The 19,317-nt window shown below is 36.1% G+C and overlaps 1 protein-coding gene across 1 annotated transcript in view; it reads left to right on the top strand.

The window, feature by feature from the left end:
* Positions 1-19,317, top strand: part of LOC148277602 (protein 4.1 homolog) — a gene marked incomplete at its 3' end in the record, with an annotated part of 121,613 nt that overhangs the window by 89,836 nt on the left and 12,460 nt on the right. Inside the window, exons 2-10 of the mRNA XM_088232662.1 lie at positions 7,712-7,872; positions 9,454-9,601; positions 9,834-10,000; positions 11,718-11,845; positions 13,832-13,984; positions 14,072-14,257; positions 15,005-15,177; positions 15,304-15,452; positions 18,294-18,371. Coding sequence (XP_088088788.1) covers positions 7,732-7,872; positions 9,454-9,601; positions 9,834-10,000; positions 11,718-11,845; positions 13,832-13,984; positions 14,072-14,257; positions 15,005-15,177; positions 15,304-15,452; positions 18,294-18,371 — 1,323 coding nt within the window. The remainder of the gene's footprint in view (positions 1-7,711; positions 7,873-9,453; positions 9,602-9,833; positions 10,001-11,717; positions 11,846-13,831; positions 13,985-14,071; positions 14,258-15,004; positions 15,178-15,303; positions 15,453-18,293; positions 18,372-19,317) is intronic.

The raw sequence follows: 19,317 nt of genomic DNA, 5'->3' as shown, positions 1-19,317 counted from the left end.
AAATATTTATTCAAAAGGGTGTGTATGTTCACACTAGAATATTTCATAGTCTCTGGACTGGCACCGAAAGTGTAAGATACGCTGCGATTGGTTTACCAATGCAGTGCCCTATGCAACATTAGGTGTGGAAAGGGAATAATGATGATGTTATATTGATTACTGTTTTTTATATATGTATTTTTTTGACCGTCTTAGAACGGAGTAAATAACCCTAGTTAGATAGTCAAAGAAACTTTATATAAATTATCATTTTCTGTATGTAAAATGAAATAAATAAAACACGGTGTCACTACAGAAGAACTACTATGGAGATAGAACGATGGGGAGTGTAGTACCAAAACTGTTTCATTTAATACCTGTTGAAAATCGTGTGGAAAAAATACCTAAATACATTTAAAAAATAGTCAAAAACTTATTAAAAACACCGAGTGAAACTTAAGTGTGCACATAAATATATTAAATTATTTATCTATTATTAAAATATGTACTTACCTTTTATAAATTAAAAAAAAAATATGTAACCCGCAGACAAGCCTCGGCCTTGCGGAAACAAAAATACAATTATGTATGTTATTTTATTTGTTGAAATAAATAAAACTTAAAAAAAAAAACAAAAAGGATGGAAGGAAAAGAAGGAATCTACGCAGACTGCGTTTAATTTAATTTCTTATTTTAAGCTTTATGGTGTCGCGACGCGACGTTTAATTTTAAAAAAAAACAGTACACTTTTGTTACACGCATTTCAATCCGGGTTTATTGTCGAAAACGGGGAATTACTCCGCCGTAATTTCGTAATAAACAAACCCCGCCCAAACATGAAAATTTACAATTCCAATGTATGGCCATCTTGAAAAAGTTGGGAAACAAAAAAGGTCAGCCGCCAGTCGCCCCCGTCGTTAATTTTCTTTACGTCCTAATAAAATACCGACGGGCTCAACTTTCTGTTTAGCACTTAGGGGAAATTGCTGGATAATTCGATTATGTTCAATCTGTTATTTTCTTTGGCAAGAAGTCAAGCGGGCGCTCAATTTTACACATTTATTTAGTTCAATTCCAATTACTACGGACTGCGGATAGCGAATAACATAATCGTCCCGTGTAGAGAGATCATAAACCCGTAGGCTCGATTCACACGTATCGTATAAATTAATTCACGCGACGCTGTTGATTTAGGGTGAATTTACATTTATTGTATTACAAAATAAAATTCAGCATCTATTCTCAGGTGAGCCTGCAAAAAGAAATAGAGTGGAGATTAGTCAAAAACAGAACTGAGTTAAATTTGCCTTCCCGCATGTTTCAATATTTACCGCATTATTATTACAATTCAAAATATATTTTAATCAAAACAAAAAAAAAATGGTTTAAAATTCTGAAGCCTTTTAACCATCACATGTGTATTTTTTTCTAACTCTGCCAAGATTAAGATTTAAATTATGTATTTATTCCCGAAATGAAAATGAACATGAAAATACTACCGTCAAGTGTAAATTAACTTTCAGTTTAACATAACTTAAGTTCCAGGCGATTCTGTGAGAATGAATAAAACGTAGTTGTGCAGAAAGCAGTTAGTCCACAATTAAAATTTATAATCGTTATCGGTTGCTGTAAGGTCATTTATATGTTCCGCTAAAAGCAGCCCGGCCGTTTCATATAAAAAAAATCGGTACCTCCTGAAAAAAATGTTTATCACAAAAACGGCTTTTTCAATTTTCAGAAAACACCCACAGCACTAGAAAAATCTTACGGAATACCTAGATGCTGATGCCCACGGAAAACTAGTTCTCTTAAATAAATGTTTTAATTTTAGTAAAAATACATGTAATAAAAAAAAAACATTTTAATACAGATTGTCACTTCATACATTTAAAGTTTGAATGAGGTATCATTCAATATTAAATTTGGCGACTTCGAAAAATCACCAAAATTCTTTTAACACATAATAAAATTATTTTCAAAGTTATCAGAACAAATTAATTAAGTGGTTCTTTACAATTAATTACCCTTAATAATACATCCTCCATCAGAGTTTTAATAGGCTGGCCTTTTTCTGCAAAATCCACGTTTTAATTTATTATATAAATAAAAGACGAGTGATACTTTAATCCACAAATTCGGAATATCCAGTGACCGGTTTCATCGCTTTCGCGACATCTTCGAGACTGGTATCTTTATTAAGGAGTTCGATGTATTTATACAAAACGGAAGTAAGGATAGATAATTAAAAATTATATGAAAGTAAATTAAATCAAGTTATTTTTAGTCAGCCAGACTTGAAAAATTGTTAATTCTGGTCAAATAAATACTTAATTTCTTTTTTTGTATTATAAAAAAACGAATGTAAGCATTATTTATCATTTGTCAAAGTTTAAAACATTTCAACTGTTGAGTAGATTTGATTATTCACTCTTCACACAAATGTGATATTATCTCAGTTTCACTTTTCTATGGCTCGCTGCTTTCTGCATAACTACCTTAAATTATTCATCATAAAATTTGGGTATTTTGTACTATGGAACATAATATACAAAAAACCCTATGTAAAATGGGTATTTCGTCCCGTTCAGAGTCCAGAGTCCAGAATCCAGATACGGTTCGCGAGTGATATGATCTATTCCCGGATTTTATTTTTAGCAAATGCGGACATTCCAGCTATACACGCAACTATATTATGCTATAGATCGCCACACCCAATTTATTATCCCATCGCCTCACATCAACACCCACGAATCACTGATTTAAAATAGTTTTTAAAAAAACCTTTTAAATTATATGTCAAGTTCCTGCCGTCGAAAGATAGCAGAGGTAACAACGTGTTATTGGAGGGATGTTCCATTTTTTATTATTTTTTAAAAATATTAGTGCCTGGCTGAAGTTTCAGTTTCGGCCGATAAAATTGGTTTCGGCTGCATTTTCGGTTTCACGAAACTTCGGCTCAGCCGAAACCTGCGGTCGATGTGTCGGATTACGTTCGGCTGTATAAATTACAGGTAAACGTCGTTTTACGCCGGGGTCCGTTCCGAGACGCCGGCATAAAATGAACACAAATCGAATGGAATATATAAGGTTAGTTTCCGTGTCAAAATTCTAAGAACAATCTAACATTTTAATTTATTTCAACAGAGAGGGAAAATATTTTTGAGAAGGGAATATGGAAGTCTAGGCATTTACAGAGCTTATGACCTGTCATTGGCTGGTTTAAGTGGCCACTTTACACACTGTGTAACATGTCACCTTTATCACGCGGGTGAGATTCATCCGGCTGAACCAAATCAAGGTTTCAGCTCTTTTACTTCACAAAAGTCAACAGATGGAAGAGTTGAGGAAAAGTAGATGTTCAAAGATGGGCAGAATGGTGAATGTTACACAGTGTGTAAAGTGGCCACATAAACCAGCCAATGACAGGTCGTAAGCCCTGTTAATGCCTAGACTTCCATACTCCCTTCCCGAAAATGTTTTCCCTCTCAGTTAAAATAAATTTAAAAACATGTTATATTTAATTACCCACCGAGTCTAGAGACTTTTCGGTGGGACACAATTTTTCTTAACAGATTTATTTTACACACCAAATGTTATTTTTTAACCGTTACTATGAAGTAGTAAGGAGGTATTCTTTGTGTTTTTTGAATTTGAAGATCTTCCACGTTAATAATCATTTTCGGGAGATAATTGAACAACCTCGGAATAACGCTATTCTGCCTTGCAAGGACCAGGGCGTATATACTCCCTCGCATAGTAAAGAGACTCCCGGACGAAATAAAAAATAGTGGTATAAATAAAAACAAAGTAAAATTGGTTTTAAACATAAATCTCTTTTTTTGCGACTTGTCTGACGAGCAATGTATTCCGTTATTTTACGTACCTACTCAAAAAACATCGCGATAATGAGTCATTTTTTTCAATTGTATTTTAATTTATTCGATATTTTTTGCCGCTATCTTTTCAAGTTTTTTTTTTTCTTATTGCGGTTTGTGACGTCAGAGCCGCGTCACAATCATTGATGATAATATTAATTACATCACTGTGACCCTTCGCACGAAGATTGCTCACATCACAAATGACTAACTGCGGCACTGAATCGCTCGCTAATTTTACCTAAGGCCTTTGCTTAACTCCTAATTGTTTACTGTAGATAGATCTTCATTCCTGTGTCGTCGAAACATTTTCGTTTTGTAAAGAAATATTATAATCGATCTCGTAATGTCCGTGGATTAGTTTTATTGATTGTGGATAGTGTTCATTGTGCCATAATAAGTAACGGTGATACAAAGTGTAGACATTTTCTCAATTACAGGTGTGAAATCTTAAAATTAATTAATTCAGAATTTACATACGGTATTTGGCCATTTTCAACTACTTAAAATAATAAATTAAAAAAAAAAACAAAACGCACTTTTTTGACTGGAAATTCAACTGGGTTGTGTTCGCGGACTCACGGATCAGAGGTCCGAGGTTCGCACCCCGCTCTACCACAAATTTTTCTTATAGTGATTTTTTTAAAACCCGTTGACAATGAAACAAGAATTAGCCAATTAGTAGCCATTTTACTGGAATAAAAAAATAATAATACATATATGTATTTTTTTTAAAACCCGTTGACAATGAAACAAGAATTAGCCAATTAGTAGCCATTTTACTGGAATAAAAAAAAAATAATACATATATGTATTTTTTTTAAATACCTCCCAAAACTGTAATGTTCGGGTAAATCATAAAAACGCAACTATTTCATTAAAAGATTTTTAAAAAGTTGGGGTGCGTCTTGCGGTCCGATGCGTCTTATCCAAAACATTTTTTTCTCTAAAAATTGATAGATACATTTTGGAACGCGTCTTATCGTCCGCAAAATACGGTAATATACCGAATGAAGTATGCGTTTTGAGACATGTAGCTCAATCACAAATAACTATCGACGTGCTTAAAAACATGCTAAGCATTTGAGCGATCACAATGAACAATAATTAACATGTTTAAGTTATCGCAGTCATAAGTTAACGCGTATGTAATCTCTTAGTCAACCCTCGTGTCGGTGTGTTTTTTGTTTTCCTCGTAAATGAATACAGTTCATTGGCGAAAAATCGGCGTTTACTATTAAAAATAATACAATACATTTTATTTGCAAAATAGTAATGAGTATCTAATACAAAAAAGTGAAAATTATATTATAATTCCTATGGCGACTGCTTTTCTTGACATTTGGCTTGCCAACCGCTGGCCAAATGCAACAAATAGCGTGATAAATAATAAATAAATCAATAAAAATAGCAGTTTTGGGATATTTTCCATGTTTACACCTGTGAAATTGAAATATGTGATTGCGCAGCAGGATTATACGTCGCGAAACGTTAATATTTTGACATTTAATATAAGGTGTTCACGGATGTTGCATTGTGATCGCGAGCACGATAAACAACCATGGTGAGAAATTGTTATCACGTCGCTTATTAGCACGTCGATAGTTATTTGTGATTTTTTTTTATTTTTATATGGGAGTTGCTTTATTATTTACCTTGCTTATAATATACAAGGTTTATATTTCAAAAAGTGGATTTTTCTGCTATTAAATATCTTAAAATTTATCTAAACTATTGGGATCAGGAGGGATATGTTAATGTGGGCTAATCAGGAACTTCTCAGCATTTGCTCACGTGGAGAGGAAACCACTTAAAACTCTTCAGGAGAAGCCGGCCTGTTGGCAGTAGTCAACAGGCCTTCCGTTCCACTAGAGGAGTGTTCGGCATTTTGTTCCCTACTTTGGTTTATTTTACCAATTTCCTGCGCTATATTTATCATGTATGATACTACCTCTCGTGTGAGTTCTTTATTACCTATCACCGATGGGATGTCGCATAGATCTTCACCCAGGCCTCTGCATCGCGCCTCCAGTTATTTGTGATTGAGCTACTGGGGTGCTATTCTGAACCACTCTCGCGGCACGAGAAAACAGTTTTTCTCGTGTATTTACATACAAAATACACGATATAAAGTATTATCTACGTCCGCGAGAGCGGTTCAGAATAGCACCGCTGGGTTGCATAATTGCATTTATATAAATCGTGTACCTTAATTGTGACGCGCCCTTGAGATGATTCGCTGTGAATATAGTGCATAAATTGGCCATTACAATTGTGATAATTCCGGCTGAAGTGTTCGTAACGCGTGGCGAATGCGGCCATTGGTAAAGTCGGCCGGTGATGTCAGCCTACCGCGGCCGGTCCGGCGGATCCGCGGATGACTGTCCGTCCGATTGCATCGTCTTCGGTCATTACTGCCGTTATTATTTCGCTGTCGGATCACTCGACGATTTTTGTCGATGACGCGAAGCTTCGGCCGTCCACCGGATAAATTAATCACGAAATATTTAGCTCTCCAATGCTAGAAGATGCCAATTATTTGTCACACGAATTTATCAAACGGAATTTAGGGATTCGGCTGTTTTATGACAAGTACGGTTAGATCAATGACGGTCCGGAACTCAATCGTTTTGATCTTTTGGGACGTTTACCAAAAATCGCCCCTTTTACAGCAAAAATCGTCGGTTGAGAACGACACTAAGACCTATTTTTGCTTTTAAGTACTGAGACAATGAGGAAGTTTAGTGCTACGGGAAATTGGGTATTAAAAATGTTTTCTTACACGCGGTAAAAAATGGAGCATTTAATTGTACGGTGAAGGTTAAATGACGTCACAAATTCAACTCACCGAAGAGAACTAGTGACGTCACGCGGAGAAATAAAAAAAAATCAAAACTTAAAAAAATCGTAGCGACGATAATTCTACTATCAATTTTAAAAATCACTGACCGTCCTCATTGATTTTTTTAAAACATTATAACTATTTCCATAGTAAATATAATTAAATGTTTGTAAATAATTCTATATAACCACTTACCGACATTTCTTTGTCTACCGGTTTCGAGACGTGTCCGTCTCTTCGTCAGGACACTAATTAAATTAACATCCATGTCTTACTTAACACCTTCATCATATAAGTAGTTGCACAAATATAAACCAACGTGCTGATAGGACACATGCTGTTAGTAGTTTTAGTAAATATACATATAGAAAAGTAAGCCAGTGGTATATAAATACAATTATTCACCAACATTTGATAAAAATTTAACCACAAAGTTATCGCTTTAAATATAAATAATATTAATAAAACAGTAATGATTACCTCGAAACTAAACTAGTATAATATATAACATTTTTTACAAAATCCAAGACTTTAAATCAATTTACCATATTCATTAAAAGAAAGTTCAGTGTTTTTTTTTATTTTTCTATATCATATTATCAGCGCTCTGATTTTTTTAAGTTTTGTATTTCTGAAATAACTCCGCGTGTGACGTCAGAGGTTCTTCTCTGTGAGTTTTCCCGATTGGTTCGTTTACGGTAAGCAAACCGGATATCCTTCACAGCTCTCATATCATTGGTTGGTTCATATGAACCAGTGACGTCGTTCAAAGTACTGCGTTTTAAAATATTTTTTTATTATATTTTTTATACATTTTCAAGAAACTTTGCCTTGCAATTTAATGCTTTAATTTTTTTCGCGCGCGAGAAAACGTTTTTTGTATCCAATTTCCCACCAGGGCTGAAGTTCCCACTGCCAGCCGTTTCCACGTGGTTATAATAATCCAGATTAAGTTTAAGTAAGTGCACGGTGGTTATAGTCGACTTTACTAATTTGTGTAATTTGTTTGTTGCAGGGTAAATCCGGCCGTCCGAGATGCCGGAGGAGGTGAAGACGGGCGCCGCCCCCCCCGCGCCCCCGGAGGCGCAGCGCCCGCGCTCCGCCAGCCAGGGGGGCAAGGCGGCGCTGGCACGCGTCCTGCTGCTGGATGGCACTATCATGGATGTCCACGTTGACGTGAGTGGCCCTTTTTTCAAATTAATATTAGAGGTCCTAGCTTTCTTCCTCGAGGTACTCCAGTATTGCTCACAAAATAATAATTATGGATAACTTATATAGCGCCATTTTCGTAATATAATACCTCAAGGGCGCTTTACAAAGTGATTATATAAAGATATAAATTTAATTTTAACTTTTTAATTTAAGAAAAATAATGTACTTTTTCATATTACTTTTCCACCGCATGCTAAGAATTTATTCAAATGATTTAGAGAACAAGTGGGTTTTAAGTTTCTTCCGAAATATCACTTCACTCTCACAGTTTCGGATTTCTGCTGGGAGAGCATTCCATGCCGTAGGGGCCTGCGACCGCAAATGCACGTTCGCCGAATTTAGTGCCCTGTTCGCGTAGAGGTATAATAACTTTTCCTTTCGACGTACATGTAGCTGATCTAAGCGTAAGACGTCTGTCAGCTAGTTCATCTGGAATGCAGAGTTCCCTTAGATATTCCGGAGCAGAGTTGTGCAGTGACTTATACATAAGCCAACAGAGTTTGTATTCCACCCTCTGTGGAAAACGTAGCCAGTGCAATTCCCGAAGTAGTGGAGTGATATGACTGAATTTAGAAATTCCAAAAATAAGTCTCGCTGCGGCATCTAGTACAGCCTGTAGGCGAGTCATTTTATTCATTGGTAGACCTGCGTAGATACCACTACAATAATCGACTCTAGACACTACAAACGCATTTATTAATTGACGGGCTTAAATGGATTTTAATGAAATTCCAATAATAAATGTAGCTCTTTGAACAGTTCATAACCCACTGAAAACTATTAAGAATGCAGAACTCCCCTGTTATATTTTGTGTTGGTATGTTTTTTATTTATTTTTAACTAATAACAACAGAAATGAAGAACACTTTAGAGAAGGTAATATAGTCCAGGCATCCACAGGGCTTATGACCTGTCATTGGCTGGTTTAAGTTGCCACTTTACACACTGTAACATTTACCATTCTGCCCATATTTGAACATCTATATCTCTTCAATTCTTTCATCTGTTTATGTTTGTGAAGTTAGAAAGCCGAAACCTTTATTTATGCGGGTGAGATTAATCTAATTGAATTATTTCACCAAAATACTAGGCAACTCCTGAAAATCTTATTTTTGCAATTTCTATACTTCTTTATGGACCAGGTGAATTTATGAACAATATTTTGAGTTTGTCCAAATTTTGTAGACCTTGTTTACGACAATCCAGTCCGTGTGTACAAAAATTTGGACAAACTCAAAATATTGTTGACCTAATTTATAGTTTATAATTTCTTTTATATTTCATTCGTACCCAATATAAATTATTGAAATTAGGGATAAAATGCATGATAATATATTGTGTTTTAAAAAAACAATCCTCAATTGCTAGGCAATACATTATTGCCACTATTCATGAGATGCTTTTATTGTTATGTTTATGCTTTCATACTTTATGTGCTCAATGGTTCAATAAACTAAAATTAAACTTGTGGAAACATTATTTATCCAAATATTGGCGCCCAATGTGGTGGAATATTTTTAAAACAAAAATGTATGAATTTTGTAGAGAAAAGCAAAGGGGCAGGATCTGCTGGACAGGATTTGCGACTCCCTGAACATCCTGGAGAAGGACTACTTCGGGATAACATATGAAGACAGAAGGGACCCCCGAAACTGGTTGGAACTAGACAAGAGGATCTCCAAATTTCTTAAGAGTGAGTCTTTATTTCCTCAAATTCTTTATTCTTTAACCCATTTTTCAATAATAATTTTTAAGAATTTCAATTTACATTTTATTTTATTTTCTGTTCTTTTTCTCAGAAAAGGATTTCTATTCCTAAGAAAATAAAAATTCTAAAATAGTCATTTATTTATTCTGGATAATTTTTACAGCGCCATTTTTGTGGATTAAATACATTTAGTTACGTTGAGTGTGTATATTTGCAGGCGAGCCATGGAAGCTGTCGTTCGAAGTCAAGTTCTACCCGCCCGAACCGGGCACACTGCAAGAGGACCTGACTCGGTACCATCTGTGCCTTCAGGTGCGCAACGATCTGCTGGCCTCGCGTCTGCCCTGCAGCCCCAACACCTATGCTCTCCTCGGATCTTACCTGGTACATATTGTCTTCTTCGTAGTACCATATATATTATCTAATGTCTCGAACAAGTAGAAGAATTTGTGTATCTGTAAACATGTTTTCAAGAGATGGAAGAGTTGGAAAAGTTGTTGAAAGGAAAGAGAATGGTTGCAGCAAAATTTGTCGGTGCACTAAGCGCAGTAATTGATAACTAAAATATGTGCATCGAAACTAAACTAGCAGCACACAGTGTAGTTTTAGTCCCAACACTCATATGTGGAAGTGATATATAGAACTGGCAGAGGAAGGGTGAAAGCAAAGTGAACATGGTCAAAATGCGATCTCTTAGGTGAATGGGAAATTAATGTGTGACAGGGGTTACGGATGATGAAATCAGGCGAGAGTGCAAATCTGAGACAGGTGTAATTGATAATATTAAGAAAGGGTCACTGCGATGGTTTGGTCATGTTAAACAAATGGATGACGGAAGAATCGAATTTATGACGAGAAATAATGGTAATGAAGGATGAGGGGACCAAGAAAGACGTGGCACGATCAGGTAAACCAAAATCTCAAACCTGGTCATGTCAAAAGCAGACAACCGAAGGGCATGTATGAAGAAATGTGTAGGATTATGTTGTCGTGGATTTGGAGTTCCTACCCCAGTTAGAGATTGGCAGAGAAGACGCGAGGTTGCTGTTTAATGCGTATTTATTACTACGGAGAATAAATAATGAATTATGTTGGGCGAGTGTTACGGTGGTGAAAGAGTTGAAGTACTGAAGGAACTGAAGCTGGTCTTCGAGGTAGACTGAAATGAACTGAACTTGTTGGGCTGACTGACTGTACTGAGTTTGCCACGCCCTGAGGTCTCTTTATAGGCAGTGTTCCTTTGTATTTCATTTCTTCATGGTAGGAACGATGTAAATGTACTGCAGAACGTTGATCCTGATTTCAAGTCCAATGCTGATAGAGCTGCTTTAAATGTGATATTGGATTCTACAGAAAATGATGACATTGCTTTCTGCGGTCATCACACTATTTCAGGTGTAACGTTTTAGCACGTGTGTGTCATCGATTATGGACTATGAACCCCACAGATGTATGAAAAGGAGCTAGGAATGTATGTCAAGATAGACGGGGAAATGGCTACAGATATAGTAGTAGTAGTAATGAATAGTAGCTATATAACCATAAACTTCTCTGATCTACATTCTTATTCCTTTCGAAGCGAGATCCGAGGAGTATTGCCGCGGTCAATAAGGAACTAGAATCCCAACTGACCGTGCGCTCTGAAGCTGCAAAGACAGCATCCTTGAGGTGATTTTAATAGTAATAACTGAACTATATGCTTGACTACAACAGTTTAGATACTAGAAAGAATGTGTATTTGACTACACATTTTTATCGATTGTTGCGCGGTATGATCGATAATTCTGAGATTATGATGAGCATTGGTTTGTACGTTCCTGATAATTACCTAAGACAGCGTCAGCATAGATTGTTTTATATTCCGATAAACAGGAGCACCCTGCTGTTGGAAGGGCTACCGCTACGCTGAACAACATCGCTCTGGATATTAATCTGTTCCATGTACCCGAAGGGGTTTTCCGAGCAGGATTCTCCTACTACTTTGACATGAGTCTCTTTCGCATTTTTTTTATTTTTTATAATACGTACGTATTGAATATATGTTTGTAATGTATATGTTATATTTAAATAAATGAATTGAATTGAATCTCTCCTTTTCTAGGTTCAATCGGAGTTGGGAGACTACGATCCATCCGAGATGAGCCACGACTACCTCAAGGAGTTTCGCTTTGCACCGAACCAGACCCAGGCGCTAGAGGACAAAGTCATGGAACTCCACAAGACACACAAGTAATTCAATTACCACCGCTTTATCTGTTACATTGACTGTCTTAACTCCTCGGTGTATTGGTCTGAAGCAAATATTGGAAAATTGATTTTTATATTGCAACAAGGAGGGTAATATTTTCGAGAAGGGAAATGGAATTCTAGGCATTTACAGGGTTAATGACCCGTCTTATTTATTTCTTTATTCACAATTTTATTTTATTTTTGAGACTCCATTTCAAGTTCCAACTAGAAATAATTTATTTTTATTTATATCCCTACAGAGATGAGGTAGAATTTTTTTCAAATTCAGGATTATGGATATTCGAGCGTTTACAGGGCTTATGACCTGTCACTGTTGATTTGTAAAAGTACACGTACCAAAAATAATGTTGAGAAATAGTTTAGTTTTCTGGTTTAGTTTGATATTCTATTAACAAATTAAAAAAAACACTCAACTTCCTCATTGGAACGCATATTTTTTGCATTCTTATTTATTTATTTATACTTTTACAATGTTTGTATTATTTTTTTTTATGCAGAATAATGTTCCCTCACTCCAGTGCCGACGGAAACATTTTACAATATGTAAAACATGCCTTAAATTAGTTATTTAACCAATTTAACATAATAAGCAATATAAACTAAAATAATCATAATAAACATAACCAATTTTTACCTGTAGACCAAATTTCGTAAACAGTACACAAATCTTACCCATTTGGCTTGATCCACTCATCGATCCGTGAGTGGATCAAGCCAAATGTAAACATAACCAATTTTTACCTGTAGACCAAATTTCGTAAACAGTACACAAATCTTACCCATTTGGCTTGATCCACTCATCGATCCGTGCGCAACCCACCTCCACTATCCATTTCTTAATAGCAATTTTATATTGTGAGTACTTACTAATTGTCCTTATGGACGATGGAAGTAGATTGTACACTTTGACCGAGTAGTAGGCCAATCCTCTTTGACCGAAAGTTGTACTAATTTTTAATTGTTTTTGCAGCATCAGGGTGGGTATCTAGTAACTATTGTATTTGTGGAAGGAGTTATGGGAGGTAGAGAATATTGTTTGTGTGCGTACAGTAACAGAGCTTTTACATAAAACTGTTTTACAGATGTTACAGAAGCTGCAAGACTTTTTGTGATGTTAGCTATCATATTATGTAAATGTTATCAACTATCTAAATTTAGTAAATGGGGTCTAGAATTTCAGCCGTCCATGCGCTCTGTAGCTGCGAGACTTGTTGTTATCTAACTTCTAATTTTATAAATTTGCTTTTTATTTTGTTTTTAAAATATCACTTAAACTCTAAACTTCATTGTCAAATAAAAATTTTAAAAATAAAAATGTAAATAGGGGCTAGATTTCTTATTGTCCATGCGCTCTGTAGCTGCGAGACGTTCTGTTATCTAGCTCATATATTAACATATTACAACAGAGATGAAGAACATTTAAGAGAAGGTAATATGGCAGTCTAGGCATGTTAATGGCTGGTTTAAGTGCCCACTTTACACACTGTGTAACATTCACCATTCTGCCTATATTTGAACATATATATTCCTTCAATTCTTTCATCTGTTGATGTTTGTGAATGTGAATGTTTGTGAATCCAGTCCTTGTCTACAAAACTTTGGACAAACTCAAAATATTGTAGCTCATATATATCATAATTGTAATATATCATAATTGGAGACGAGGAACTAGGATCCCAATCGTCCATGCGCTCTGTAGCTGCAAGACGTGTTGGGATATTTATTTATTGTACAGCGCGCTTGAGGTGATTTTTACAAAAGTGGCGCTATATAAATTATCCAAACATTATTATTATTATGTTACACTAAGATTTACAAATATACAAATATTTTAGTTTATACAAAATTTATTACTATATCTTTTATGTCCAAGTGACATTGTGTTTCTTAATCGCTCATCTACGGGACGCTGGTTCTATTTCGCTCTCATTACATATTCTTCATCCGCCGGTACATCTTTTCCAGGGGGCAGACTCCGGCGGAGGCCGAGTTGAACTACCTGGAGAACGCCAAGAAGCTGGCCATGTACGGCGTGGACCTCCACCCAGCACGGGACTCGGAAGGGGTGGACATCATGCTGGGCGTCTGCTCCTCCGGCCTGCTCATTTACCGGGACAAGTTAGTGCATATTATCCACTTTGAGGTGATTTTGGCGCTATATAAATTATCCACAATAATAATGTCTCTCACTCTCTCTCTTCGTAGGTTGAGGATCAACCGCTTCGCGTGGCCCAAGATCCTGAAGATCAGCTACAAGCGCCACAACTTCTACGTGAAGATCCGGCCCGGGGAGTTTGAGCAGTACGAGTCCACGGTTGGCTTCAAGCTCGCCAACCACCGCCAGGCCAAGAAGTTGTGGAAGGTCTGCGTCGAGCATCACACCTTCTTCAGGTAACTCGAGGATTCATCGTCCCCGCCGCGTTGCCTAGTAACCGATCCATGTATTTATTTTTATTAAAAATAATGTCCCATACCGAGGGAAACAGTTTACATTATTTGAAACATGCTCTAAATACATATTAAACAAAATTTTGCTTTTAACATATATCCTGTAAAAACACTTTATTAGCGTTTTGGTCTGATCCGGTCATCAATCCGTGCACAACCCACCTCCATTATTCATCGATAGCAATTTCTACAGTTCCAACGTATACTATCATATCTGCATTTTGCGAGGTTTACAGGAGAGTAAACTTGCATACAAACACAACCAAAGCTTGGTATTTTTTTTAAGAAGCTCTTCAGTCGAAGTTAACGGATGTGTTTGTGTTTTGTTTCTATGAGGAAGGAATCGGTAAAAAGTCATAATTCACAAGCCTCTTCATATTTAGCAGTTCATCTTGAAAGTGCAGTGGAAAAATGGCTCATGGAAAGGTGTTTATTTTGAACACCAACAATCTCTGGCGACCCCATTTTCTACGATCTTTTCTACCTATTACCAGGTTTTCAGTTCATAATTAATTACCTTTAATTTACCTTTTAAATTAAAGTATTAATTTCAATGACAGGTGCCGTGGCGCAGTTGGTTAGACGGCCGACTGTGAAACTGGCGTCGCTATTTTTATGGAACTAATTCAACCTGCACTGGATCACCCAAACAGACGATTCATATTTAAAATATTGTTCTCATTCTAACAGATTGATGACCCCCGAACCCACCGGAAAGTCCACCCTGTTCCCGCGCCTCGGCTCCCGCTTCCGCTACTCGGGGCGCACGCACTGGGAGTCGCGCCGCGCGCCCATCCAGCGCCCGGCGCCCAACTTCCAGCGCTCGCTGAGCGGGCGCCACCTCACCTCGCGCAGCATGGACGGTAACACTGCACCTTTAGTCTAACCCGACCAATGTCCACCCACTCGGTGCCCAACTTCCAGCTCCCATTTTTTAATTAATTAACGCAAAGTTATCACTTCGAATACGAATTTTATATTTCTTTTAGCCTTGGCTGGCAAACAGCCGTACGGTTCTCTGGACGACGACAGCAGCAAACGTCACACCATGTCCCATCCTCCGGAGCACATGCCCGACATGAACACCGACATTGTCCGCCCGAAGAGCCCGGCCAAGAAAGACAAGCAGAAAGACAAGGTACCTCTCTCCCCTTCCTAGCCGTAACTATTTGATTAAAACATTGCTCAAATGTAGTTTTTACGTATGCTCGAAACATGAGTTGGAAAGTTAATGTTTAGACCATCATAAACTCCCGATGACAAACTGTTAAAATGTAATTTATCGAAACTTTTTGTTATTGTTTTATGCTTGTATTTTATGGTAATAAATGAGTTTGAAAAAGCGTCTGATGAACACAAGTTGCAAAATGTACCTTATAAAAATGTGTTGGAATGGCTATCTAATGAACGTGAAATAGAAAGTGTATTTAATGAACATGGGTTTAGAGTACATCATGATAAACATGAGTTAGAAAGTGTGTCTAATAAACATGATTTGGAAAGTTTATTTAATGAACATGAGTTAGAAAGAGTGCCCGATAAACATGAGTTAGAAAGTGTATCCAATAAACACGAGTTGGAATTAGTATCTTATGAGCGTGGGTTGGAAAGTGCATTTAATGAACATGAGTTAGAAAGAGTACCCGATGAACATGAGTTGGAAAGAGTACCCAATGAACATGAGTTAGAAAGTGTATCTAATAAACACGAGTTGGAATTAGTATCTAATGAGCGTGGGTTGGAAAGTGTATTTAATGAACATGAGTTAGAAAGAGTACCCGATGAACATGAGTTGGAAAGAGTACCCGATGAACATGAGTTAGAAAGTGTATCTAATAAACATGAGTTGGAATTAGTATCTAATGAGCATGGGTTGGAATGAATATTTAATGAACATGAATATTTAATGAGTTATGAATACGAGTTGAAAAAAGTACCCGATGAACATAAGTTAGAAAGTGTATCTAATGAAAATGATTTGAAATTAGTATCTAATAAACATGATTTAGAAAGCGTACCTTATTATTATTAGGTTGAAAGTATATCTAATGAACATGATTTGGAAAGTGTATTTAATGAACATGAGTTAGAAAGAGTACCCGATGAACATGAGTTGGAAAAAGTACCCGATGAACATCAGTTAGAAAGTGTATCTAACAAACATGAGTTGGAATTAGTATCTATTGAGCATGGGTTGGAATGAATATTTAATGAATATGAATATTTAATGAGTTATGAGCACGAGTTGAAAAAATTACCCGAGGAACATGAGTTAGAAAGTGTATCTAATGAAAATGATTTGAAATTAATATCTAATAAACATGATTTAGAAAGCGTACTTTATTATTATTAGTTAGAAAGTATATCTAATGAACATGATTTGGAAAGTGTTAATGAACATGAATTAGAAAGAGTACTCGATGAGCATGAGTTGGAAAGAGTATCTTATGAACCGGAGTTTAAAAAAATAAATCATGAGTTCAAAAGTGTATCTAATGAACATGAGCTCAAATGAGTATCTAATGAACATGATTTGGAAAGTGTTATTAATGAATATGAGTAAGAAAGAGTACCTAATAAACATGTGTTGGAGCGAGTATCATATGAAAATATGAGTTGGAAAGTGTATTTAATGAACATGAGTTAAAAGCAGTATTCAATTTAATATATTGTTTTGAAAATTTAAAAAAATTAATTCCAATCCCATTCCAAATGAATAGTATTCATAAGAATGAGTTCATCACCAGTATTTTTATTATGAAATACCACCGTAAGAGTCTGTCATTATTACATGTTCGGTAATGTTAGTACGCTAGATATTTGCAGTTTGTCTATGTAGTGACCACACAGCGCACACAGCCACATAATGTATCAGTGTGTAGGTGTATCCAGCATAGAACTGTTAAATGTAGTCAAAATAAAATAATATTAATCAAATCGTTATCGCTATCACGAAAATTCCACTCATTTCTTCATCCAGTGTTGCACAGTCGGTTTATGTGATTGGGTATTTAGGAATTGAGAAATCGAAGGTCTCTGTTCAAAAAATGACAAAATTTCTATATTTTATCTTTGTAATATGATGTATTTAAAAATTTTAATGAACCATTCTATGCTGACTGCATTTCAATGGAGATTATATATTGTTTTAGAGGATGTCTACAAATACACATCACAAAATATTCATACGAGAAGAACATAATATAAAATGAACGTAGTTATGCAGAAAGCAGCCAGTCCACAATTAAAAAAAATAAAAAATTCATGTTATCGGGTGCAGTAAGGTTTATTCTATGTTCTGCCAAAAACTGCCCGGCCACTTTCATACAAAAAACTGTTATAATCACCTTCTGAAAATAGTGTCGATCACAAAAACGGCATTTCTCAATTTGCAGAAAACACCCACAGCACTAGAAGAATCTTACAGTATTTTGAAAATCATAAAAACTTGTCAAATACGCAATTTGATTCTTGTTCATAACATTAAAAAACTAATGTATTCATTGTTTATCATTTGTCAAAAGTCAGAAACATTCCAACTGTTGTGTTGATTCGATTATTCGCCCTTTTCACAAAAGAGCTATTATCTCAGTTTCACTTTTCTATAGCTGGCTGCTTTCTGTATAACTACGTTCAAATAGAAGAGGTCCTAGCTTCCTTCCTTGAGCTACTCCAGTGATGTATGCAGAATCTCATTAATTTATTTGGGTTTTTCATACAAATACACATGACGAAATATTCATATGAGAAGAATATAACATTCAAATAGAAGAGGTCCTAGCTTCCTTCCTTGTGGTACTAAATATGTATTTTCTGATCTTGGTTCTACTCTTGAAATGTGTATTTGAAGACATTTTTGTCTTCCTTAATCTCCATTAAAATCTCGTCCACATAAAATGCAATGAGAAGACCTTAGGAAATGATTTAATTTGTATGTGTGTGTAAGACATGTATTGGCAATGCGTACGTTTGCGTGTAGGTGTCGTGTGCGGACAGCGCGGCCTCCTCATGCAGCTCCATGGAGGGAGACTGGGAAGCCACCAAGGATGCCGGCAAGGTTGATCAATTGTAGTAGCCATACAACCCCGCCTGCATTCCCCGTCCTGGCCCAATGTCGCGATTTGCCTTGAAAACTTTCAGAAATGCAAATTTTCATACAGATTTTAATTTTAAATATCTTTTTACATAAATAACTCAGTGGAATCTCTAATTTCTCTCTTACCTCAAGCATGGGGTATAGCTAACAATAATAATAATATACATGATTTATCTTGCTTCGGTGTTACCAGCTGAAATTTACCACTTTAGAGATCTGAGATTACCCCTCTTCTTTTGTAATCAGACATCTATTCCCTCACTCTGTCCCATCTCTTGTGATCTGAGGTCCCTGCCCACTGTCACATCATTTGTAATCAGACATCTGAGATCCCCCCGCTCTGTCGCATCTTTTGTAATCGGAAATCTGAGATTCCTCCACTCTGTCACATCTTTTGTAATCAGACATCTGAGATTTCTCCACTCTGTCGCATCTTTTGTAATCAGACATTTGAGATTCCCCCACTCTGTCACATCTTTTGTAATCAGACATCTGAGATTCCCCCGCTCTGTCACATCTTTTGTAATCAGACATCTGAGATTCCCTCACTCACATCTTGTTTGAGGCTATTATCACTCATCGAAGTTTAGCTGCATAGAATTCTGTATAGAATTCTTGAATCCTTCTTCGATTTTCTCCATCTAACAGTATTCAAGAGCATATTAATACATTTTTTTATTTCTTTGTACAATTTTCTTATATAGGCAGTTGCGTGAATATTGGGCCATGGATAAAATATAAACTACGATACCTATGCCGCATGTTTGGGGCCATATTTTTTTTTAGTTTGATGTCCGTTTAAAGTATTTTTCCCACTGCACAGCTTTTCACCGTATATATATTTTTTGTATTATTTTGTGGAGCTTTAAACTTTTTTTCGTAGTATTGTTTTTATTTTATCATTATA

This window comes from Micrasema longulum, unplaced genomic scaffold, assembly GCF_059751315.1.
Source record: "Micrasema longulum isolate JH-2025_06_02 unplaced genomic scaffold, ASM5975131v1 h1tg001008l, whole genome shotgun sequence".
NCBI classification, from domain to species: Eukaryota; Metazoa; Arthropoda; class Insecta; order Trichoptera; family Brachycentridae; genus Micrasema; species Micrasema longulum.
This window is presented reverse-complemented; position numbering and strand designations above follow the sequence as displayed.